Source organism: Artemia franciscana, chromosome 7, assembly GCF_032884065.1.
Source record: "Artemia franciscana chromosome 7, ASM3288406v1, whole genome shotgun sequence".
NCBI lineage: Eukaryota > Metazoa > Arthropoda > Branchiopoda > Anostraca > Artemiidae > Artemia > Artemia franciscana.
The window spans coordinates 8,791,510-8,816,294 of NC_088869.1; the positions used below are offsets into that span (position 1 = coordinate 8,791,510).

At 35.8% G+C, this 24,785-nt stretch overlaps 3 protein-coding genes across 4 annotated transcripts in view; 1 reads left to right on the forward strand and 2 right to left on the reverse strand.

Moving 5' to 3' along the window:
- Nucleotides 1-7,115, forward strand: part of LOC136028809 (uncharacterized) — a 30,948-nt gene extending 23,833 nt beyond the window's left edge. For both annotated transcript variants that reach the window (XM_065706717.1, XM_065706715.1), the window contains exon 3: nucleotides 6,796-7,115. In XM_065706717.1, the coding sequence (XP_065562789.1) occupies nucleotides 6,796-7,076 (281 nt within the window). In that variant the 3' untranslated portion in view covers nucleotides 7,077-7,115. The remainder of the gene's footprint in view (nucleotides 1-6,795) is intronic.
- The window catches only part of LOC136028810 (uncharacterized), an 83,981-nt gene extending 65,920 nt beyond the window's left edge, over nucleotides 1-18,061 (reverse strand). Inside the window, exon 1 of the mRNA XM_065706718.1 lies at nucleotides 18,043-18,061. The gene's annotated coding sequence lies outside the window, so the exon portion shown is untranslated. The remainder of the gene's footprint in view (nucleotides 1-18,042) is intronic.
- A 3,630-nt stretch (nucleotides 18,062-21,691) lies between these two features.
- On the reverse strand, nucleotides 21,692-23,023 carry LOC136028680 (craniofacial development protein 2-like). Its single transcript, XM_065706507.1, has one exon. It carries the CDS (start codon nucleotides 23,021-23,023, stop codon nucleotides 21,692-21,694), a length of 1,332 nt encoding a protein of 443 aa, XP_065562579.1.
- Nucleotides 23,024-24,785: the final 1,762 nt, after the last annotated feature.

Here is a 24,785-nt window from a genome sequence, read left to right on the forward strand (position 1 = left end):
AAAAGCCTCTTTCATATACGGAGTAATTTCTGTTCGTTTTAAGTTTTAATGCTGCTCCTTACTTTCGTTTACTTTCAGTTACTGAAAAGTTCAATGACCCAAATTCATTGAACAAAGAAGGTACTGAACTGATAATCAGCCAGGTTTATGATTCAATCACGCTCGAGTTTAATCCAAAGTTTGCAAAAATTGAGCAGGCTCTACTAGGTTGTCTGAGATTTCAAATTGAAAATTTGGAGGAGAAAATTGGTCGAATAGAAAAAAAGCATGATAATCAAACAGTTCGTGGTAACGGAGCGACTTGGCTCAATAATAAACAAAACTCTAAAAAACAGAATTTTGATGCTAAAATATACATCAAAAGAATCGGATTTTCATGCTGATTTTAAATATATAAGTTTCATCAACTTTAGTCTTTGTCATCAAAAGTTACGAGCCTGAGAAAATTTGCTTTATTTTGGAAAATAGCTGAAAACACCCCGTAAAAGTCATAGAATCTTAACGAAAATCACACCATCGCATTCGGCGTATCAGAGAACGCTATAGCAAAAATTTCAAGCTCCTATCTACAAAAATGTGGAATTTCGTATTTTTTGCCAGAAGACAAATCACGGGTGCGTGTTTATTTTTTTTTTTTTCAGGGGTCATCGTATCGACCAAGTGGTCCTAGAATGTTGCAAGAGGGCTCATTCTAACGGAAATGAAAAGTTCTAGTGCCCTTTTTAAGTGACCAAAAAATTGGAGGGCACATAGGCCCCCTCCCAAGCTAATTTTTTCTCCAAAGTCAACGGATCAAAATTTTGAGATAGCCATTTTGTTCCGCATAGTATAAAACCATAATAACTATGTCTTTGGGAATGACTTACTCCCCCACAGTCCCTGGGGGAGGGGCTGCAAGTTACAAACTTTGACCAGTGTTTACATTTAATAATCCTATTGGGAAGTGTAGAGACATTTTCAGGGGGATTTTTTTTGGTTTTGGGGGTGGGGCTGAGGGGAGGGGGCTATGCGGGTAAATCTTTCCTTGGAGAAATATGTCGTGGGGGAAGAGAAATTCAATGAAAAGGGCGCAGGATTTTCTAAAACTACTATAAAAACAACAATGAAAAAATAAACATGAAAAAGTTTTTTCAATTAAGGAGAAAGTAAGGAGTAGCATTGAAGCTTAAAACGAACTGAGATTATTACGCATAAGAGGGGCTCTAAATATACTTTAGCATAAATAGCGAGGTATTTAGGAGGAGATGAATACCTCGCTTTTTATGCTAAAGTATTTTTAGTAATTTCAACTATTTACTCTATGGCCTTTCTGATTCAGGGGTCATTCTTAAAGAATTGAGACAAAACTTACGATTTAGTGTAAAGAGCGAGGCATTAACGAGGGTACAAACCCCCTTATATACATAATAAAAATATAAGAATATAAAAGTTTGTTACGTAAGTTAATTCTTAAGTTACGTATATTTTTTACTAATAGAAACGTTAGTTAAAAATTAAAAGTTATAGTTGTCTTTTTATATAACCGAAAAATTGGAGGGCAACTAGGCCTCCTTCCCCACCCCTTATTTCTCAAAATCGTCTGATCAAAACTAAGAGAAAGCCATTTAGCCAAAAAGAAATTAATATGCAAATTTCATTCTAATAATCTGTCAATCTGATTCAATACAAAAAATTCAATAAGATTGGACAAGTCCTATGGTGGAGAGCCAAAATCAAACATGCATTAATTCAAAAACGTTCAGAAATTAAATGAAAAAAAAACTAGTTTTTTTAACTGTAAGTAAGGAGCGACATTAAAACTTAAAACGAACAGAAATTACTCGGTATATGTAATGGGTTGTCCCCTCTTCAACGCCTCGCTCTTTGCGCTAAAGCTTTTAATTGTTTTAAAAAGTAGAATTGTGGCAAAGAGTCAAACTTTAGCGTAAAGAGGGAGACGTTGAAGAGGGGACAACCCATTTCATATACGGAGTAATTTCTGTTCGTTTTAAGTTTTAATGTCACTCCTTACTTACAATTAAAAAAACTAGTTTTTTTTCATTTAATTATGATCAAGAGTCCATGCTTGATAGCCTTGTATTTCATGGGGTAAAGTAGTTTCCTGGTGTAGACACTCATACGACAATATCTAACATTATAAATAGCAAAATGTCTGTACTGGGCCCTTTACTTTATTTAGTTTACGTGAACATGATGCGCGTTTATCTAAAGGATGCATACATTACTAACATTATTGCTAACAAAATTTCCAAAATCCGCAGATAATTTGATAGCAAAAGCTCGTACTACTCTCAAAAGATTAGAGATGTTTACAAGTGTAAGTTTGCTGTGTATGAATGTAAAGAAAATTTTTTACTGACATTCTGTAGAGTGGGTGATTCTGTTGATGTAAGTAGTAAAGTTCTATTTGGTGAAAAGCCTATTTTACAAGTTATTTCACTGCGGTACCTCGGTTTCCATAATGCTTCTAATCTATCGTAGAAGCATCATAGCGACATTATCTCCACCAAAGTTGCACGTGGAGTTGGCATCCTCAAAAGATTGAAGCATATTCTGGCAGAAAGTATTCTTCGCACGATATATTTTGCAATAATCTACCCATATATCATACGGATGTTTAGTCTGGAGAAGCAATTTTTATGTTAATTACAAGCTAAATGGCTTTCTCATAGTTTTGATCGGACGACTTCGCTAAAAAAAGGGGGGTGGGAGAGGAGGCCTAGTTACCTCCCAATTTTTGGTTGCTTAAAAAGACAACTAGATTTGTTTTATTTTTTTTACAAACGTTTTTGTTAGTAACAAACATACGTACCTTACGAATTAACTTATGTAACGAACTTATATATTTGTGTATTTTTATTACGTATATGAGGGGGTTTGCCCCCTCGTCAATACCTCGTTCTTTACACTAAAGCTTGAATTTTGTCCCAAATCTTTCAGAATGACCGTTGAATCACAAAGGCCATAGAATAACTAGTTAGAGTTACTAAAAATACTTTAGCGTAAAGAGCAAAGTATTGTGGAAGAGACGAACCCCCTTATATAAGTAATATTTTATGTTCGTTTTTAAGTTTTAATGTTTATCATTACTTCCAGTTGAAAAAAAAATTCTCATTGCCTTTTTTTAAATGATGCTAGAAAGTCCTGCGACCCCTTCATGGAAATTATCTTCCCTTATGAAAAATTGCTCCATGGAAAGATCCTCCCACGTAACCTGCCCCCCCCCCGACCCACCCTAACCCCAACACAAAAAGTCCCCCTGAAAACGTCTGTACGATTCATAATTAACAACTACTATGTGTAAACAATGGTCAAAGCTTATAAGTTGCCACCCCTCCTCCGGGAGCTGTGGTAGATTTAGTCATCCCCAAAGACATAGTTATTAGGTTTTTGACTAAATTAAACAGAATGGCTATCTCAAAATTTTGATCCGGTGACCTTGGAGAAAAATGTGCGTTGGAGGGGGCCTCGGTGCCCTCCAATTTTTTGGGCACTTAAAAAGGACACTAGAACTTTTAATTTACGTTAGAATGAACCCTCTTGCGACATACTAGGACAACTAGGTCGATACGATCACCCCTGAGGAAAAAACAACAACAAAAAAAACTAAAAAGTACGTAGCCGTTATCTGTCTTCTGGCAAAAATACAAAATTCCACCTTTTTTATGATAGGGGCTTGAAACTTCTACAGTAGGGTTGTCGGATACGCTGACTCTGATGGTGTAATTTTGTTAAGATTCAGTGACTTTTAGAGGGTATTTCCACCTATTTTCTAAAATAAGGCACAGTTTCTCAGGCTCGTAACCTTTGACCGGTAAGACTAAACTTGATGAAACTTATATATTTAAAATTAGCATTAAAATGCAATTCTTTTGATGTAACTATTTGTACCAAAACTTCGGTTTTTAGAGTTTTGGTTACTATTGAGCCTGGTAGCTCCTTACTGCAGTTTGTTACCACGAACTGTTTGAAAATGTAACTTGTCCATGAATAAAAGTAATATATTCTACTATAACGTTGAGATAGAACTTACCAATGTCTCAGGTTTTCCTGTCCCTTATTTGTTCTCGTTTTTTTTTCTGCCCATTGTGAAAATTCAAATGCTAAACCGTTATCTGACTTGTAACCAACCAAATTCCAATGGTCAGCTGTTACCAATTAGACATGTGAAAAATTTAAATTCCCTTTAAATCCGGTCGTAATATCTCAATTAAGTCAACAGAGTTTAAATATTCTGGTACAACCCTCAAGAGAGCAATTAAGCCAATGAGAAAGGAGGAAATCTCGGTACGTATTTCAATGCTATCTTAATAGAATTAGCTTTCAACCTAGGAGATTGACCTTAAACAGTCATTTAAAATCAGAAAAAAACAGTTATTTAAACTGTTGATTTAAACTTAGTTGACGCATAATATGCGTCAACTAAGATTTGACAGAACCTTATGCTAATGCTAAAGATTTGACAGAACTTATGCTAACGAGTATAAATGATAATTCTGCCAAAATACAAACCTCTGTCTGTGGCAAAATAATTGGAAACTTTCAAAATAATTTCGCAAAATAATTTCATGGAAACTTTGGTGTTTGGCTATTGTTCCTTGTTGGTTGCAACTCATTTGGCACTGACAATTTGGGACTGCTGGCTTGTCCCCTTGTCCAAAATAATAATGTGTGTTTATTTGTTGTTTTTTTCCCCAGGGGTGATAGTATCGACCCAATGGTCCTAGAATGTCGCGAAAGGGCTCATTCTAACGGAAATTAAAAGTACTAGTGGCATTTTTAAGTGACCAAAAAATTGGAGGGCACCAAGGCCCCCTCCCACGTTCATTTTTTCCCAAAGTCACCGGATCGAAATTCTGAGATAGCCATTATATTCAGCAGAGTCCAAAAACGTAATAACTATGTCTCTGAGAACGACTTATTCCCCCAGAGTCCCCGTGGCAGGGGCGGCAAATTACAAACTTTGACCTGTATTTACATATAGTAATTGCTACTGGGAAGTGTATAGACGCTTTCAGGGGAATTTTTTTGGTTGTAGAAGAGGGGCTGAGGAGAGGGTTATGTGGGGGGAATTTGTCATGGGGGAAGAGAATTTCCATGAAGGGGGCGCAGGATTTCTTAGTATTTTTTTTTAAAACAATGAAAAAATAAATATGAAAAAGTTTTTTCAACTGAAAGTAAGGAGCAGCATTAAAACTTAAAACAAACAGAAATTATTGCACATATTAGGGGTTCACCTCCTCCTAATACCTCGCTCTTTACGCTAAAGTAATTTTATTAATTTCAACTATTTATTCTACGGTCTTTGTGGTTCAGGGGTCATTCTCAAGGAATTGGGACAAAATTTAAGCTTTAGTGTAAAGAGCGATGTATTGACGAGGGGGTGAACCCCCTCATATACGTAATGAAAACATACGAATATAGAAGTTAGTTACCTAAGTTAATTCGTAAGTTACGTATATTTTTACTAATAAAAACGTCCGTAAAAAATTAAAAGTTCCAGTTGCTTTTTTAATAACAAAAAAATTGGAGGGTAACTAGGCCTACTCTCCCGCTCTTTTTTTCTCAAAATCGTCCGATCAGAACTATGAGAAAGCCATTTAGCCAAACAAATAAATTAATATGCAAGTTTCGCTTTAATTATTCATGTATGGAGAGCCAAAATCAAACCATGCATTAATTCAAAAACGTTCAAGAATTAAATAAAAAAACACGTTTTTTTAACTGAAAGTAAGGAGTGACATTAAAACTTAAAACGAACAGAAATTACTCCGTATATGAAAGGGGCTGTTCCCTCCTCAACGCCCCGCTCTTTCCGCTAAAGTTTTTTACTTTTTTAAAAAGTTGAGTTGAGAGAAAAAGTCAAACTTTAGAGTAAAGAGCAGGGGGTTGAGGAGGGAACAGCCCCTTTCATACACGGAGTAATTTTTATTTATTTTAAGTTTTAATGTTGCTCCTTGCTTTCAGTTAAAAAAAACTTGTTTTTTTATTTATTTAATAGCTGAACAGAGCCAATCAAACTAAGCATAAACGAGTTTGTCATTTGGTGAACAAGGTCTGTCTTAGGCTATCATTTGTGTAACTTGGAGGGTTTCGTTTAGGGAAATATTTTTTGTAAATTGTTCAGCGAAAGGGAATATGCCTCATAATTCCGTATGGCACTATTTCCAAAGGTTTCAAGCTGAGAAGACAAGATATTTATTTCGAAATTTTTTTTTATCCGAATTCCCACATCAGAATCAAAAAAAGGACAAAAAACCAACAGCAGAAACAAAGACCAATAAATTGAAAAGGAGTTAAAGCGATTGCCTTACAAAATACACAATGGCTTAACACCAAAATTTTTAGAAAACTGAATAGAAAGCACATTAACACATAGCAAAACTGAATGAATAAATATCCAACCAACGGTTGATAAGATTAGTATTATAAGAGAGAGAGAGAGAGAGAGTAAATTTTTATTTAAATGCTCTTTCACGACTTGCGCCTAAGAAACCACCAGGAAAAAGCAAAAAAAAAATATGAAATATATTACTTGTTTTTTATGATTTTTAGGGGGTGTTTCCCCTATTTTCCAAAATAAGGCAAATTTTCTCAGGTTCGTAACTTTTGATGGGTAAAACTAAACTTGATGAAACTTATATATTTAGAACTAGCGTAAAAATATAATTCTTTTGATGTACCTATTGGTATCAAAATTCCATTTTTTAGAGTTTCGGTTTCTATTGAGCCGGGTCGCTCCTTACTGCAGTTCGCTACCACGAACTATTTAACTAATCTGCTTTATTTTTTCAGACGCTCTTTCACGACTTGCGGCTAAGAAACCACCAGGAAAAAGCAAAATTCTTGGAGTAATAAACGCAGCAAGTGTTCCAATTGCATACAGGCCAAGAAGTGGCAATGTCGTTGTTTTTTCAGGAAATCCAGACTTACGAGGGGTTCAGTTCATTCCACATTTGCCATCAATGAAGTCAGTGCCTACAGGTCCTTTAACAAAGTTTAAAGAAGACTTGACACCAAGTAGGCACTACCCGAACAGACATTTACCGCCAAAAATATATGCTCTTATTGTCTAATTTATTATTTAACTTTACAATAAATATTCACATATTTAATGTATTACATATATTTATGAAGAAAGTATTTTCAGTATAGGAGCAATAGTAACTGCAAAATCCAAAATCGACTCTTACTGCAAGGGAAAGGAGATGCAAAAGGGAGAGGACTGCAAAAGGCACATAATTTTTTTGGGGGGTAGGGGTAAGAAGGCCTGAAATTTTGGAGGAGGAGTTGAAATAATAGAGTTGAAAAAAACACTAAAATAAGTGATTTACTCTGAAAATGTCAATTTGTAGATAATCGCAAGATTTGTAAAGTGGTGACTCACCTATTTTCTGAGTGAGTGTCTGGCTGTTGTTATCTGTGATCCTAGAATCTTGCGAGAGGGCTCATTCTAACGAAAATGAAAAGTTCTAGTGCCCTTTTTAAGTGACCAAAAAAATTGGAGGGCCTCTAGGCCCCCTCCCACGCTAATTATTTTCCCAAAGTCAACAAATCAAAATTCTGAGATTGCCATTTTATTCAGCGTAGTCGAAAAACCTTATAACTATGTCTTTGGGGACGACTTACTCCCCCACAGTCCCAGTGGGAGGGGCTACAAGTTACAAACTTTGACCAGTGCTTACATATAGTAATGGTTATTGGGAAGTGTACAGGCGTTTTCAGGAGGATTTTTTGGTTGGGGGGGGGGGGGGGTTGAGAAGAGGGGGATAGGCTGGGGGAACTTTCCGTCGATGAATTTGTCATAGTGGAAGAAAATTCCCATGAAGGAAGCGCAGGATTTACTAGCATTATTTAAAAAAACAATGAAAAAATAAACATGAAAAAGTTTTTTTTCAGCTGGAAGTAAGGAGCAGCATTAAAACTTAAACGAACAGAAATTATTACCCACATGAGGGGCTCACTTCTTCCTAATACCCCGCTCTATGCGCTAAAGTATTTTTAGTAATTTCAACTATTTATTCTACGGCTTTTGCGATTCAGGGGTCATTCTTAATGAATTGGGACAAAAGTTAAGCTTTAGTGTAAAGAACGAGGTACTGACGAGGGGTCAAACCCCCTCATATATTTACTAAAAACATGAGAATACAAAAATTCTTTACGTAAGCTAATTTATAACTTACGTATATCTTTTACAAATAAAAAGATTCGTAAACAATTAAAAGTTCTAGTTGCCTTTTTAATTAACCAAAAAATTGGAGGGCAACTAGGCTTCCTCCCCCGCTCTTTTTTCTCGAAATCATTCGATCAAAATTATGAGAAAGCCATTTAGCCAAAAAAAAATATGCAAATTTCGTTGCGGAGAGCCAAAATCAAAACATGCATGTCTGAGCTGAACAACCAAAACATATACTTCAAGAAAACCGCACTAGAGAAGAAATAGAGATAGTATCCTAAAATATACGAGCTGCAAATTGAATAGAGATAAAAAGGCTGCTGAAAGGAACAGTGTTCGGGCAAACATAAATGAAAAGCAAATGTATTCAACAGAACCGGTATTTTAATTAGTGAATTTATTTTTAGTCTATTCATATGGAGACTTAAAAATTACTTTAGACATCAGCAAGTTTTGTACAATTACGGTATGGCTTGAGCATGTATGCTGCTCTAGATTGTCTTTTTTTCCGACCAAAATGATTTTAGGATTTCAAGGAAAAATACAGGAACGCAATCTTATAAACGAGTAATAACTCTATATTTATTTATTTTTTCTCGAAAACGGTTCCGTGTTTTTTCAGAAATATTTGTATACTCTGATATTCTTGCCAAAAAAGTGATCTTGATCAGAAGTTTGAGATCTCATTAATTGTCTTAATTTTGGAAAAAAGATTCATGTCGGTGACGATATTTTATTGTACATCACTGCAGTATTGCAATGACATTTTCACACTTACTTGGAAAAATTTAAACATTTTCATGCACAGAAAACCTAGACCGTCATTTAAAACTTGACTAAAAAGGGCAGCTAAGTAAAGGGTATTGGCAAATTGTCTGAAGCAATGAAAATTCAAAATGAAGAAGAAAGAAAAATGGGGTTAGAAGATGAGGGACAGTGGAGTCAAGACATGTCTAAACTAAATATGAAAGTTATGGTAATTGGGGTTCGGGATTTTGACATGGATATTGTCAGCAATGCAATCTATGCTCTGCGATCTATATTTCATAACGGCATAAGACTAGGGGGCAAAAGTTGACGTTCAACATTTTATGAAAGCTCCAAGCAATGAAATAACGACATTAGAGTTTATTATTAGAGTTTTTTTCTGCCCAAAAACAAAGGTTTGATGTTATATTTTTCATAAGACAAAAGTTAAAGGTCCAGTAACGAAAAGAAACAACGTAATTTACAAAGGAGCTAATTGTAGTTTAAGGTCACTTAAAATGTTTAAATGTTTAAGACTGACGAAAATAAAGGACGGATAAATATGATTAGAAAACTAGTGAAAGTGAGAATCGAAACAGGTAAAAAAAGGCATGGAACAAATCACAGTGAGAATCACATTGATTTGTAAACGAAATTTTGAACAGTTATTTGCGGTTGGAAACTAGATAACGAAATCTACGAATATAAACAACAGCGGTGACTTGCCATAAAAACGATCTAAATAGGTCAGGACTTTAAGAAAGAATTCATATTTTCACACGGGGGCTGTATGAAACTTGTGGTGACGTCATGCCATCAAAAAAAGGCTCAAATTTTCTGCGGTTAGAAGACAAGCGACAATAAGAATCCATATATAGAAGAGAAATTTTTTACTGTTTTAAGAAGTAGAGTTAAAAGAAAGAGTCAAACTTAAGCGTAAAGTGCGGGGCGTTGAGGAGGAAAAGCCCCTTTCATATACGGAGTAATTTCTGTTCGTTTTAAGTTTTGATGTCGCTCCTTACTTTCATTTAAAAAAACTTGTTTTTTTATTTAATAATAAATAAAGACACAGTCTTCTTTACTGAGTCTATGATATTTTACTGGCAATATTATCCAGTCATCTGATATTTTCAGCACGCTTCGGCTGGCACTGAAATAGTTTTAGTTGTTTCAAAAATGGAAATATAGAACTTGGTATTTTTTTCTTTTTTTATTAAGTGAAATTTTTTTCAAACAGTTCGTGGTAACAAACTGTAGTAAGGAGCGACCCGGCTCAATAGTAACCAAAACTCAAAAAAATGGAATTTTGATATCAATAGCTACAATAAAAGAATCGCAATTTAATGCTGAATTTAAATATATAAGTTTAATCATGTTTAGTCTTACCCATCAAAAGTTACGAGCCTGAGAAAATTTGCCTTATTTTAGAAAATAGGAAGAAACAACCCCTAAAAGTCATAGAATCATAACGAAAATCATATCATCAGATTCAGCGTATTAGACCTTTTGTAGAAGTTTCAAGCTCCTATCTACAAAAATGTAGAATTTTGTATTTTTTGCCAGAAGACAGATCACGGATGCGTGTTTATTTGTTTTTTTCCCCAGGGGTGATCGTATCGACCCAGTGGTCCTAGAATCTTACGAGAGGACTCATTCTAAGGGAAATGAAAAGTTCTAGTGCCCTTTTTAAGTGACCGAAAAAATTGGAGGGCACCTAGGCCCCCTCTCACGCTAATTATTTTCCCAAAGTCACCAAATCAAAATTCTGAGATAACTATTTTATTCAGCATAGTCATAAAACCTTATAACTATGTCTTTGGGGATGACTTACTCCCCACAGTCCCCGTGGGAGGGGCCACAAGTTCCAAACTTTGACCAGTGCTTACATATAGTAATGGTTATTTAGAAGTGTACAGACGTTTTCAGGGGGATTTTTAGGTTGTGGGGGGATCGGGATCGATAAGAGGAAGATATGTTAGGAGGAACTTCCCTTGGAGGAATTTGTCATGGGGGAAGAAAATTTTCATGAATGGAGCGCAGGATTTTCTAGCACTATTAAAAAAACAATGAATAAATAAATATGAAAAAGTTTTTTCAACTGAAAGTAAGGAGAAGCATTAAAACTTAAAACGAACAGAAATTATTACGTATATGATGGGCTCACCTCCTCCTAATATCTCGCCCTTTATGCTAAATCATTTTTAGTAATTTCAACTATTTATTCTACGGCTTTTGTGGTTCAGGGGTCATTCTTAAGAAATTGAGAAAATATTTAAGCTTTAGTGTAAAGAGCGAGGTACTGACGAGGGGGTGAACCCCTTAATATACGTAAAAAAACATGAGAATAGAGAAGTTCGTTACGTAACCTAATTTATAAGTTATGTATATCTTATAAAAACATTCGTAAAAAATTAAAAGTTCTAGTTGCCTTTTTAAGTAACCAAAAAATTGGAGGGCAACTAGGCCTCCTCCCCCACTCCTTTTTTTCTCAAAATCATTCGATCAAAACTATGAGAAAGCCATTTAGCCAAAAAAATAAATAGGCAAATTTCGTTTTAATTATTCATCTGCGGAGAGCTAAAATCAAAACATGCATTGATTCAAAAACTTTCAGAAATTAAATAAAAAAAACAGGTTTTTAACGGAAAGTAAGGAGCGACATTAAAACTTAAAATGAACAGAAATTACTTCGTATATGAAAGGGGCTGCTTCCTCATCAACGCCCCGCTCTTTACTCTAAAGTTTTTTACTGTTTTAAAAAAGTAGAGTCAAGAGAAAGAGTCAAACTTTAGCGTAAAGAGCGGGGCGTTGATGAGGAAGCAGCCCCTTTCATATACGAAGTAATTTCTGTTTAAGTTTTAATAGGTTTTAAGTTTTAATAAGTTTTAAGTTTTAATGTCGCTCCTTACATTCCGTTAAAAAGGCTTGTTTTTTTTTATATTTAATTTTGTTAAAAGTCGCTCTCAGGAAAAGTGCTAACGTGTTGATTAGGATAAAACCGAATTTTTGTTGTTAAGCAACAAAGGGTCTCCATGAAGACCATTCGAAGGAACATAGAAAATTATGCTAAAAGGAAAAATGTAGCTTAAATGTTTCTTCTTAAGGAATAGTATGATTTTGTCTTTCAGATCACGTAGCGTTTTACTGAAAGCATTTCAGAGTTCAATATACGTAGCCAACTGGTACTTGAAACTTTAGCCACGTGTAGCAAGCACAAAAAAGGAAGGTATATAAGAAATATAGGAAATTACGAGTTGAATTTGAATAAAACTTGAAACCTCAGAATCTTGAAAATTTATTGAGATCACATTTTTGGGGTTAGTATGAAGTAAGCCGAAAACAATCATAAGAGTTAGTGATGGCAAGATACTCATTTTTTGCCATTTATATGACTTTTTGGTTACCAAAGCAACATTTTTCAAATGAATCCTTATTAATGCGAATTAGCAAAAATGTAGCCGGTGGGATATGTATTTCTTGCAATTTAGGAGGAACTTTGTTGTTTTTTTTCAAAATAATTTTTCAAATTTCAAACTACACTGTAAACAATTACATTGTAAACAGTAAACATTGTAAACGATACTTTTCGAATTTTCAAATAAAGTATAAACACCAGGAAAAAAGCCCCTAAGAAAATTTATGCATAAAAAATTGAAAAAGAAAATATTTTGGCATTTCAGGCAGACCTAAAGGAATCACCTTCTTCGGGCATACTTTTCAGTTCTTAATTTATAAAACTTATTAAACTTTATGCTTTAGCAAATAAACAGGAGTGTCTAAAACGGAAGTTCTTATCATGTTTAGATAGTAAAAAGATAATTTATAAGGACAAATAGTAAAATTAAATTTTAAATATCATTTTTTCTCAAACAAAATTAAGAAGCAGCATTGCAACTTAAAACAAGCTCCTATATAATATGGGATTTGCTACCGCTCCCCGGGTATCCACCATATGGATATATGGGGGTAAAGTTCATTAGTGATGCAAACAAATTTTATATTGAGATTCAGAATGCAATTCTGGGTGTATATTTGCACATTACGGGGGTGGGGTTATATGCTCTATAAACATATAGGTTCAAAGAAATTCATGAATTTCTTAGAAAAACAAGGAAAGAGGCGGAGATAAAGATTTTCCCCCTGAAAATGTGTTAACTGTAAATATTCTGCCTATTACTGATTAAGAACTGTTTTCTTAGCATAATTCTTTATGTTACAACCACAGAAGAGAGAATAAGGAGGACTTCTTTCCCAAGATAGTGAACCAACAAAACCTATTTGAATATTTCGGCCCTAATTCTGAGGGCCGTCTTCAGCAAATAAAATAATTAACAATAAAACACTTACAATAAAAGCTCTCGGCTAAAAATCCACTTTTTTTTAAATAGCCTTGACATCATTACTTCTTAAAGCAAAGTTCAGCCAAGACTGTGTGATAAAAGCTAACATTTTACAAGCTAAAAAGGTTCATTCATTGAACTAACTGTATTTACTAAAAATTGGAATACTGAACTAATACTGAACTAGTTTTCAAGGTTACAACATATAAACTAACCGGATTATTTTCACATTATCAAACAGTTCGTGGTAACGAACTGTAGTAAGGAGCGACCCGGCTCAATAGTAACCAAAACTCTAAAAAATTGAATTTTGATATCAATAGCTACATCAAAAGAATTGCATTTTAATGCTGATTTTAAATATATAAGTTTCATCAAGTTTAGTCTTACCCATCAAAAGTTACGAGCCTGAGAAATTTGCATTATTTAAGAAAATAGGGGGAAACACCCCCTAAAAGTCGTAGAATCTTAACGAAAATGACACCATCAGATTCAGCGTATCAGTGAACCCTACTGTTTCAAGCTCCTATCTACAAAAATGTGGAATTTTGTATTTTTTGCCAGAAGACAAATCACGGGTGCGTGTTTATTTGTTTGTTTTTTTTTTTTGATTTTTTGTTGTTTTTTCCCCCCAGGGGTCATCGTACCGACCAAGTGGTCCTAGAATATCGCAAGAGGGCTCATTCTAACGGAAATGAAAAGTTCTAGTGCCCTTTTTAAGTGACCAAAAAAATTGGAGGGCATCTAGGCCCCCTCCCTCGCTCATTTTTTCCCAAAGTCAACGGATCAAAATTTTAAGATAGCCATTTTGTTCAACATAGTCGAAAACCATAATAACTATGTCTTTGGGAATGACTTAATCCCCCAAAATCCCTGGGGGAGGGGCTGCAAGTTACAAACTTTGACCAGTGTGTACATATAGTAATGGTTATTGGGAAGTGTACAGACGTTTTCAGGGGGGATTTTATTTTGTTTGGGGTGCTGGGGGGAGGGGGCTATGTTGGAGGATCTTTCCTTGGAAGAATCTGTCATGGGGGAAGAAGAATTCAATGAAAAGGGCGCAGGATTTTCTAGCATTACTATAGGAAAACAATGAAAAATAAACATGAAAACGTTTTTTCAAATGAAAGGAAGGAGTAGCATTGAAACTTAAAACGAACAGAGATTATTACGCATATGAGGGGTTCTAAAAATACTTTAGCATGAAAAGCGAGGTATTTAGGAGGAGATAAATACCTCGCTCTTTATGCTAAAGTATTTTTATTAATTTCAACTATTTATTCTACGGCCTTTCTGATTCAGGAGTCATTCTTAAAGAATTGGGACAAAACTTACGATTTAGTGTAAAGAGCGAGGTATTAACGAGGGTACAAACCCCCTCGTATACATAATAAAAATATAAGATTATGAAAGTTTGTTACGTAAGTTAATTCTTAAGTTACGTATATTTTTACTAATAAAAACATTCGTTAAAAATTAAAAGTTCTAGTTGCCTTTTTAAGTAACCGAAAAATTGGAGGGCAACTAGACCTCCTTCTCCACCCCTTATTTCTCAAAATCGTCTGTTCAAAACTAAGAGAAAGCCATTTAGCCAAAAAAAGAATTAATATATAAATTTCATTTTAATAATTTATGTGCGGAGAGCCAAAACCAAACATGCATTAATTCAAAAACGTTCAGAAATTAAATAAAAAAACTAATTTTTTTAGCTGAAAGTAAGGAGCGATATTAAAACTTAAAACGAACAGAAATTACTCCGTAGGCCTATATGAAATGGGTTGTCCCCTCCGCAATCCCTCGCTCTTTACGCTAAAGTTTGACTCTTTGCCACAATTCTACTTTTTAAAACAATTAAAAGCTTTAGCGTAAAGAGCGAGGGATTGCGGAGGGGACAACATTGGGATTTGGTCAACCCAGGGGGCCAGACAGGGCAAGCATATTCAAGACAAGGTCTTATATAAGAACAATAAATTAATTTATTATTAAATAAATTATAATAAATTATATTATTTAAACATATAAGTTTCATCAAGATCAGTTATACCCATCAAAAGTTACGAGCCTGAGAAAATTTGCCTCGTTTTAGAAATTGGGAGAAACACCCCCTAAAAGTCATACAATTTTAACGAAAATCACACCATCAGATTCAGCGTATCAGAGAACCTTATTGTAGAAGTTTCAAACTCCTATATACAAAAATGTGGAGTTTCGCATTTTTTGCCAGAGGACAGATCACGGATGCGTGTTTATTTGTTTGTTTGTTTGTTTGTTTTTTTCCCAGGGGTGATCTTATCGACTCAGTGGTCCTAGAATGTCGTGAGAGGGCTCTTTCTAACGGAAATTAAAAGTTCTAGTGCCCTTTTTAAGCGACCAAAAAATTGGAGGGCCCCTAGGCCCCCTCCCACGCTAATTTTTTTCCCCAAAGTCAACGGATAAAAATTCCGAGATAGCCGTTTTATTCACCATTTTCAAAAAACCTAATAACTATGTCTTTAGGGATGACTTAATCCCCCGCAGTCCCCGTGGGAGGGGCTGCAAGTTACAAACTTTGACCTGTTTTTACATATAGTAATGGTTACTGGGAAGTGTACAGACGTTTTCAGGGGAATTTTTTGGTTTAGGGGGGAGAGTTAAGGGGGAGGGGTTACGTGGGAGGATATTTCCATGGAGAAACTTCTCAAGGAGGAAGATAATTTCAATGAAGGGGGCGCAGAATTTTCTAGCATTATTTGAAAAAACAATGACAAAATAAATATGAAAAGCTTTTTCTACTGAAAGTAAGGAGCAACATTAAAACTTAAAACAAACAAAAATTATTACGCATATGAGGGGTTTACCTCCTCGTTATACCTCACTCTTTACGCTGAAGTATTTTTAGTAATTTCAACTATTTATTCTACGGCCTTTGTGATTCAGAGGTCATTCTTAAGGAATTGGGACAAAATTTAAGCTTTAGTGTAAAGAGCGAGGTATCGACGAGGGTTGAACCCCCTCATATACGCAATAAAAACATACGAATACAGAAGTTCGTTACGTAAGTTAATTCGCAAGTCACGTATATTTTTTACCAATGAAAACGTTTGTAAAAAATTAAAAGTTCCTGTTGCTTTTTTAAGTAATCAAAAAATCGGAGGGCAACTAGGCCTCCTCCCTCGCTCTTTTTTCTCAAAATCTTCCGATTAATTGCAATTAATTAATATGCAAATTTGTTTTAATTATTTATGTGCGGAGAGCCAAGAAAAAAGTTGCTGATGGTGTCCTAGGGAAGAGTGCTAAGACAGCAACTAGGAATATTAGTGAAAAAGCTTTAGGTTTAATAGAGAGTAGAAGGGGTTTGTATAAGAATTATCGGAGTGATAGGTCGTATGAAAACAAAAGGAATGTAAAGAAAGTGGAGAAAGCATTAAAATATGAACTAAGGAGATGTGAAGTGGAGGCGATGGATAAAATTGCTGAAGATCTGGAAGATGCGGCTAGACGGCATAATAGTAAAATATTATACTGGCATGTTAATAAATTGAAAGGGAGTAGCCAATCCGGACTAGTCCCAGTTAAAGATAGAAATGGGGCCACAATTAGTGATAAGGAAAAAGTTGATAAGGAAAGATAAGGAAAGATGGATGGAACATTTTGAGAATGTGCTAAACCGAGAAACAGTTGCAGGAAAAGATATAGATGAAAATGAAAAAGTTTGTGATACCTTGGATGTGAAGGAAGATTTGTTTAGTGAGGAAGAATTAGCGACAGTACTAAAAGGATTAAAGAATAATAAGGCCCCTGGTGTTGATAGTATGATTCATGAGTTTCTTAAATATGGTGGCTCTGAGGTTAGGAATAAGCTACTGAAGATTATGAACATGATTTTTGAAAAAGGGGAAGTACCCAATGATTTTAGGAAAACCTTAATTAAACCACTGTATAAGAAAGGTGACAAGAGTGAGTGTCGTAATTATCGAGGCATTAGTCTGGTCTCTGTAGGTAGCAAATTACTGAGTAATATGATACTTTTTAGACTGAGACATGATGTAGACAAAGTTTTAAGGGAAGAACAATGCGGTTTTAGAAAAGGTAGAGGATGTGTCGACCATGTTTTCACTCTTAGGTTAATAATTGAGAAGTCCCTTCGTTGTCAAACACCTTTGGTCCTCAGTTTTATCGATTATGAGCAAGCTTTCGATTCTGTTGATAAAACAGCGTTAACAAAGGTCTTATCGTTATATGGTATACCAGAAAATACATTAAAGTGATTTGCGCTATGTACGAGAATAATACTGCTGCGGTTAAGGTAGGGAATGAGGTTAGCAACTGGTTTTGTATTAAATCAGGAGTTAAGCATGGTTGTGTTCTATCCCCCTTTATATGGATCATTTTGATGGGCTTTGTCTTAATGAGCACAAGAAAGGCAATTGGAGACCATGGAATCAAATGGGGAGGAAGAACGCTCCTGGACTTAGATTATGCTGATGATTTAAGCATATTAGATGAAAGTGTGAGCAAAATGAATGAATTTTTAGAGGTTTTACGAATTCAGGGTGCTAAAATAGGCTTGAAAATTAATGTTAAGAAGACTAAGTCACTAAGGCTAGGAACAAGTGAAGATGAACAGGTGACATTAGGTAGCGAAAAGATTGTTCAGGTTGGGAGCTTCAGTTACCTTGGTAGTATTATTAGTAAAGATGGTGGGAGCAGTGAAGATGTTAAAAGTAGAATAGCTAAAGCTCAGGGTGTTTTTTCACAGTTAAAAAAAGTTTGGAAGAATAGAAAGTATAGTCTACATACCAAGATTAGAATATTGGAAGCTAGAGTGATGACTGTGGTCAAATATGGCTCGGAAACATGGGCACTCCGAAAAGCAGATCAAAATTTACTAGATGTTTTCCAGAGAAATTGCCTACGGATTGTTCTGGGTACCCGGCTGACTGACCGTATTTCAAACAGTAGGTTGTACGAAAAGTTTGGTTCAATCCCGCTTTCTGGGGCTATAATGAAAGAAAGGTTGAGATGGCTAGGCCACGTTCTACGGATGAAGGATGACAGAGTACCGAACATTGTCCTTTTTGGCCAACCGTCTAGGGCTACACGGAAAGCAGGTCGTCCTTGTTTGGGTTGGGAGGATGTCATAAATAAAGATTTAAAGGAAATGGGAACTTCCTGGGAGGGTGTAAAGAGGGAGGCTTTAAATAGATTAGGTTGGAGGAGGAGCGTGCGTGGCTGTGTTGGCCTCAGGCGGCTTGGTGCTGCAGTGAGTTATTAGTAGTAGTAGTAGTAGTAGTAGTATTAATTCAAAAACGTCCAGAAATTAAACAAAAAAAAACAAGTTTTTTTAAATGAAAGTAAGGAGCAACATCAAAACTTAAAACGAACAGAAATTACTCCGTATATGAAAGGGGCTTTTCCTCCTCAACGCCCCGCTCCTTACGCTAAAGTTTCTTACTGTTTTAAAAATAGAGTTAAGAGAATGAGTCAAACTTTAGCGTAAAGAACTGGGCGTTGAGGAGGAAAAGCCCCTTTCATATACGGAGTAATTTCTGTTCGTTTTAAGTTTTAATGTTGCTCCTTAGTTTCATTTAAAAAAACTTGTTTTTTTTATTTAATCACTAAATAGAACCCAGTCTTAATATTTGTTTATTAGTTTCAGTAGCTACTTTTGCATTCAATTGTTGCACTTGTCTATCGAAAAATAGTTGTATTTTTAAATAATTGTAATAATTAAATAATGAATAATTAAAATTAAATAATAATCAAATAATAATTAATAGATAATAGATAATAATAAATAATTAAATAATTAATAAAAATCAAATAATAATTAATATTAAAATTAAAATAATGTAATAATTAAAATAATGTATAATTAAATAATATAAACAATTGTAAATTAGCAACGCAGACCACACTGCCTTTCCGTATCAAACAACCACAAGTTAGAAACAACAGGGAATCTTTTTTTCTCCTGATAAGCCCTCAAATATCATCTATCTTCCAAAAATCCCAACAAAATAAAAAAAAAATGTTTTCACAAAAAATAATTTGCATGTAGTTTTTACTGATAACTTTAAAATCACAAATTTCTGAAATTCTGGTAAAGATAAAACCCCAGTTACTCGCCAAAGAGGGGTTTATCAAATACCTTGCGACTGTGGCAATTACTATGTTTGCAGGACCCATCAGAATCTAGAAAAACGGCTATACAAGCAAAAGGATGACATAGACGAGGCGTTAATTTCTAATAGTTCTAATAACTCCTTTGATTTTGCTTTAGGTTGGCATATATTTAATAATCCCTCCCACACGATACTTTTTTGAAAAATCTTCACTTAATAGCAATGATTTTGGGATAGAACAGGTGGTTTGGGAATCGATCAAAATTAGTCTCAAAATAAATAATAATATTTTTTCGAATATGGACTTGGGGCAGTGTTCACTAAGTTCTTTATACCCAAATTTATTATAAATGATCGAACAAAATATTTTACTAAACCCATTTATAATAGTGTTGAAATAGTTACAAAAAGGCCTTTGAGGCAAGCTGCCAAAAAAGTAAGATTAGCTCTGAAAACTTGTATTTAATTATTTTGCTCTGTTTTGTTTGGATGAGTTTATCATCTCACATCATTTTATTTATCAGTCCAGGCTGAACTTCATTGAAGTAAGGATGCTAGGGCTGTTTTAAAAAAAATTAAACAATTTAGTTTAACTTTCACATTTTAATGTAAGTTTTTATATACACATATATTTTTTCTGGTATTGTGCTGAAGAGAGCCGTTGGACGTAGGGTCGAAATATCCACTGAGTTGAATTCCACTGTCTTGGAAAAATTTCCCTATTGTTTCTAAGTTGTGTTTGTCTGTCACTGTCGATTATGGTTTGATGGGTTTGAATGCTTTGAATGCTTTAGCTGTCACAGATGTCACTAAGGCTTAAATAATCATATTTTGAAAAATCCATTAGGCCTAGAAGTTTATGAGACACTGCAGAGTTTCTCAGTTTAATAAAACAGATTAAAAAAAAACTTGAAAAGGTGTCCTTGTGCACATACCCTCGTCTTGCGACTGTAAAGCATCATTACTCACAAAATTAGGCCACTCTTAAAACTAAGTTCACAACCTTACCTTACCTTAGATCCTCCAGAGCCAGGGGTGGCTACTAGGGCGTCTACGAAACCTTGCCAGACATCTCGGAGCTGAGGTGCAGCCGTGACGTCCTCCCACTGTGGTTGAAGAGACAACTCCGCATTTCTCAGGTCTCGGTCGTACTGTCGTCGTAAGGTGTGTCTTGGTCGACCTCTTTTTCGCCTCCCCTCGGGACGCCAATCATATACTGTATTCGGGAGTCGATCCTCTGGCATACGGAGGACGTGGCCAAGGTATGTCCATCTCCTACGTTTCAGAAGGTCAGTAACTAATGACTGACCGGTTCGTCGGCGAACTTCTATGTTGGTGACCTTTTCCTGCCACGATATGTTCAGGATTCTCCTAAGGCACATTTTTTCAAAGGCTAGGACATGTTTCTCTAGCTGGGTGTTTAGTTTCCAGCATTCACTAGCATAGAGGAGGATGGACATCACATTGCTATTCAGGAGGCGGAGCTTCAAGCGCATAGGGTATTTACTACTGCGCCAGACTGGTTTCAAAGCAATCAGAGATCTGTCGGCTGCTAATCTTCACTCCAATGCCTGAAGACTGCCGTAGAATATAGTCCCTTACAATCACAAACAGAAACGGGGATAGGACACACCCTTGTTTGACGCCAGACATTATCTTGAAGAAACGCGTGTCCCCATTTTCTGTGCGTACACAGCATTCACTATCCTCATAGAGTACGATTATCATTTTGACTAGTTTGTCAGGTACTCCGTAATATTTCAAAATCTTCCATAAAGTGTCTCGGTCAACAGAATCGAACGCCTTTTCAAAATCAATGAAGAGCAGGTACAGCTTTTTGTTCCATTCTCTGGACTCTACCACCATCAGTCTAAGAATGAAAATAAGATCAGAGCAGGACCTACCAGGCTGGAACCCATGTTTCTCTTCCCTGAGATGTGAGTCTAGGGCTGCTCTTAGGCGTTGTAGTATAACTGAGGCTAGTATTTTACTAGGCACAGACGTCAAATTGATGCCCCTCCAATTGTCACAAATTTGTGCATCGCCTTTCTTGAAGAGTTTGACCGGTATACCTCTGGTCCAATCTTTTGGGACTTTTTCGTTGTTCCAGATGGCCACTAGAAGAGCAGTCCATACGAATATGCAGGCTTGATGGGACGATTTCAGCATCTCTGCCGTGATCCCATCGACTCCAGGTGCACGTCCATTTTTCAGCTTTTTCACAGCTGTCGTCACTTCCTCCGTGCTGGGTGGGTCAGCAGTTACGTCAATTTGTAAAAATGGCGTATCCGGCACTGTTTCTGGATCATCAGGTCTGGGCCTATTTAAGACTTTCTCGAAATGTGAGGCCCATGTCTCGTCAGCTTTCTGTGGATCCGAAATAACGTCTCATTTTCATCTTTTACAAGGGATGTACGATTTGTTTTCTTTCCAACTATCTCGTTTGTTAGTCGATAAACCATTTTTGAGTCTCCTTTCTTTGCAGCTTCTTCTGCAAGCGCTGCTTTTCTCTCAATGACAATTATTTTGTCTTTCCTGGCATTTCTTTTCACCGCTTTGTCTTCTTCTTTGTAGCGGAGCTGTAATTGGGGTTTTTGCTCTGGGCTCGACGTATTCAGGATAAGCGTTCGGGTCTCCTTGCGTTTACTGATGTATTTCCAGGTGTCATCCGATATCCATTCTTCTTTCTTTCTTTTCTTGAAGCCAAGGTTGGCCTTCGCAACGTCATGGTACACACTCTTGATTGAGGTCCATGTATTCTCAACATCAGAGTCATTGGTTTCGTCGAGCAGATTTAACGCTTCAAATCCGTTATGTAGAGATATGCAGAAGTTTTTGCGGATGTCAGGATCTTTCAGCTTATCGGTGTCAAATTGTTTGTGTGTTGCAGTGTTAGTTTTCCGCTTCTGAGCTTTCAGTTTGATTCTTACTTCGGCTATCATCAGGATGTGATTTGAATTAACATCCGCTCCTCGAAAACCCCTCACGTCACATTGGCTACTTCTCCAACGTCTTGACATGAGGAAATGGTCGATTTGATTCTTCGTTCGGCCGTCGGGGGACACCCATGTGTACTTGTGAATCGTTTTATGGTCGAAAATACTTCCACCTATTATCAAATCTTTGCTTAGTGCACAATCGATTAGGAGTGTGCCGTTTTCATTTATCTCTCCCATGCCATGTGGGCCCAAAACTTCAAGGCAGTACTGGCGGTCTGCACTAACTTTAGCATTTAGATCGCCAACCACGCAGAGTACATCATGCCTGGGAACGGCTTTGGTGACCGAGTGTAGCATGTTATAGAAAGCATCTTTCTCCTCTTCATCAGCTTCGTTAGTTGGAGCGTAGCATGCGATGATGGTCATTTTTGTGTGATTTGATACGAAGCGAGCTGTCATTATACGTTCGTTAACTGGGTTCCAGTTTGTCATTGCTTTGTGTGCAAGTGGCGACATCAGAAGTCCTACACCAGCGCGGTGGACGGAAGGGTGACCACTAAATGCCATAACATATCCATCACCGAACTTCTCTAATCTATTTCCAGTCCACCTTATTTCACTGAGAACGAGTATATCGATGAGGTATTGTCTCATCTCTTTGAGAACTTGCTCTGTCTTGGATATCTGGTTCATCGTTCTCACGTTCCACAAAACCATCTTTAGATTCTGTTTCACAGTCAAAAATCGGTTCCGGGGGCATGCAGGGGTCGTTATCTGGGGAGGTGATGTATCCGAGGCTGTTGTAGACGTTTCAGTTGCAGTTGTTTTTCCCCTGAGGGTTGCCCCTCAAGGTCCCGGGTGTGGGTTGCAAGCCCACAGCCCAACCCTCCGCATTTGCGGACTTGGGACCGTCATGCTCCCCCAACCTCTGTGAGGCAAGGATCCTTACATGGTTGAGTTAAATGGTTGGTTTTTTAGTTTTATCGTGAAATGAAGCAAGGTATCATATACAGAGAGAAAAAACATAGCAACGGAAATATCATTTTGAAAATTGTTTTTCATTTTGCAGAACAACATAAGAGACAGCGAGAATTTCAAAAAAAAAATCACTTGAACATTTTATTTTACAAGAAAATAATTATCTCAACAGGAGAAGTCGACTCTATTTTGATTGGGCAGTCCCAGATTTTATAAATGTGCTTAGGCTTCTGTGGCTTTTTTTGCCGACTTCCAACAAAACCTACAAGCTATCTTTAAATGTTAATACGTCTATATGATAATGGGCTAAAAAAGACAAAGTCTTTGGAAGAAAAGGATTTAATGACTTCCATTCATGGAAATTCAGGGCGAGCAATGGGCTTATTTAAAACATAGGAGGGATGAAATTGTGATTTTCAATTTTTCAATGTAAATACCAAAGAAGGCAATTTTCAGTAAAATTAACCCCAAAAGGCACTATTTAAAATCCGAAGAGGCATTAAAACCAAAGGAAGAGTGCATGACCACTTCCAATCCTCACTCTCACAATTGACAATACTGATGGGATCGCTGCTTTTTAGACTAATTATTATCAGTAAAAAATTAACCAGACAATCTACTTCGTTAAATTTTGACACCCCCATTTTTTTTCAAAAACACCCAGCATATTATTACAGCAAAGGATTTTAGATTTTTTGTTTTGTTTTTGACGTTTGGATGCGGAAACGTTATATTCGTTGCAGTAATTTCTGTGACTCTTCCTTTTACTGAGTTAATATTAGAGAATTTCAGGTAGCCCCTAGTGCCACCTATAATATTACGGCTTGTAGAATATAATGGCAAATATCGGTTTTCCTATGTTGCGAAGTATATTCAATTAATGTCGTAATTGATTTCAAATTTTGGCACAATCAAGAATTTAAGAAAACAGCCTAGTCTCTCAGTAGCAAATCCTAATACCTAATCAGTTTAGGAGTTGTGATATACGTTTAGTTAGAAATGAAAGTACAACCGAGTTAATGTGGGACTACACAAAATTAAATAAACTAAAGTGATACACAAAAATAGAATGAAAACAAAAAGAAATAGAACCGTAAGAGAAAATATTGCCAAAACTCACATAGGTTGGGATGAACCTTAAAAAATAATGTTAAGAGATAAAAAAAAAAAAAAAAAATTATGCAAAATGGGGAGGGAAACCAAAAATTGTTAGCCTCAAGAAAAAAGAAACTTTATTATCAATCAAACTCTCAAAACATAAATAACAACCTTTAATAACAACTTTTGTTTAATAACAACTACAAGCCGAAGACATACAATATCTTTGATTTTTATCACATAAAAATCATAATTATGAAGCTGCTTAAGGTAAAATTAAATGCTGAGATTGACCGGAAAATAACACGAACAAATTATTGCTTATATTTGCAATCACTTTAAAAAATTTGAACTTTAGCGTAAAGGGCGAGGTATTGACGAGGGGGCAAACTTCCTCATATAT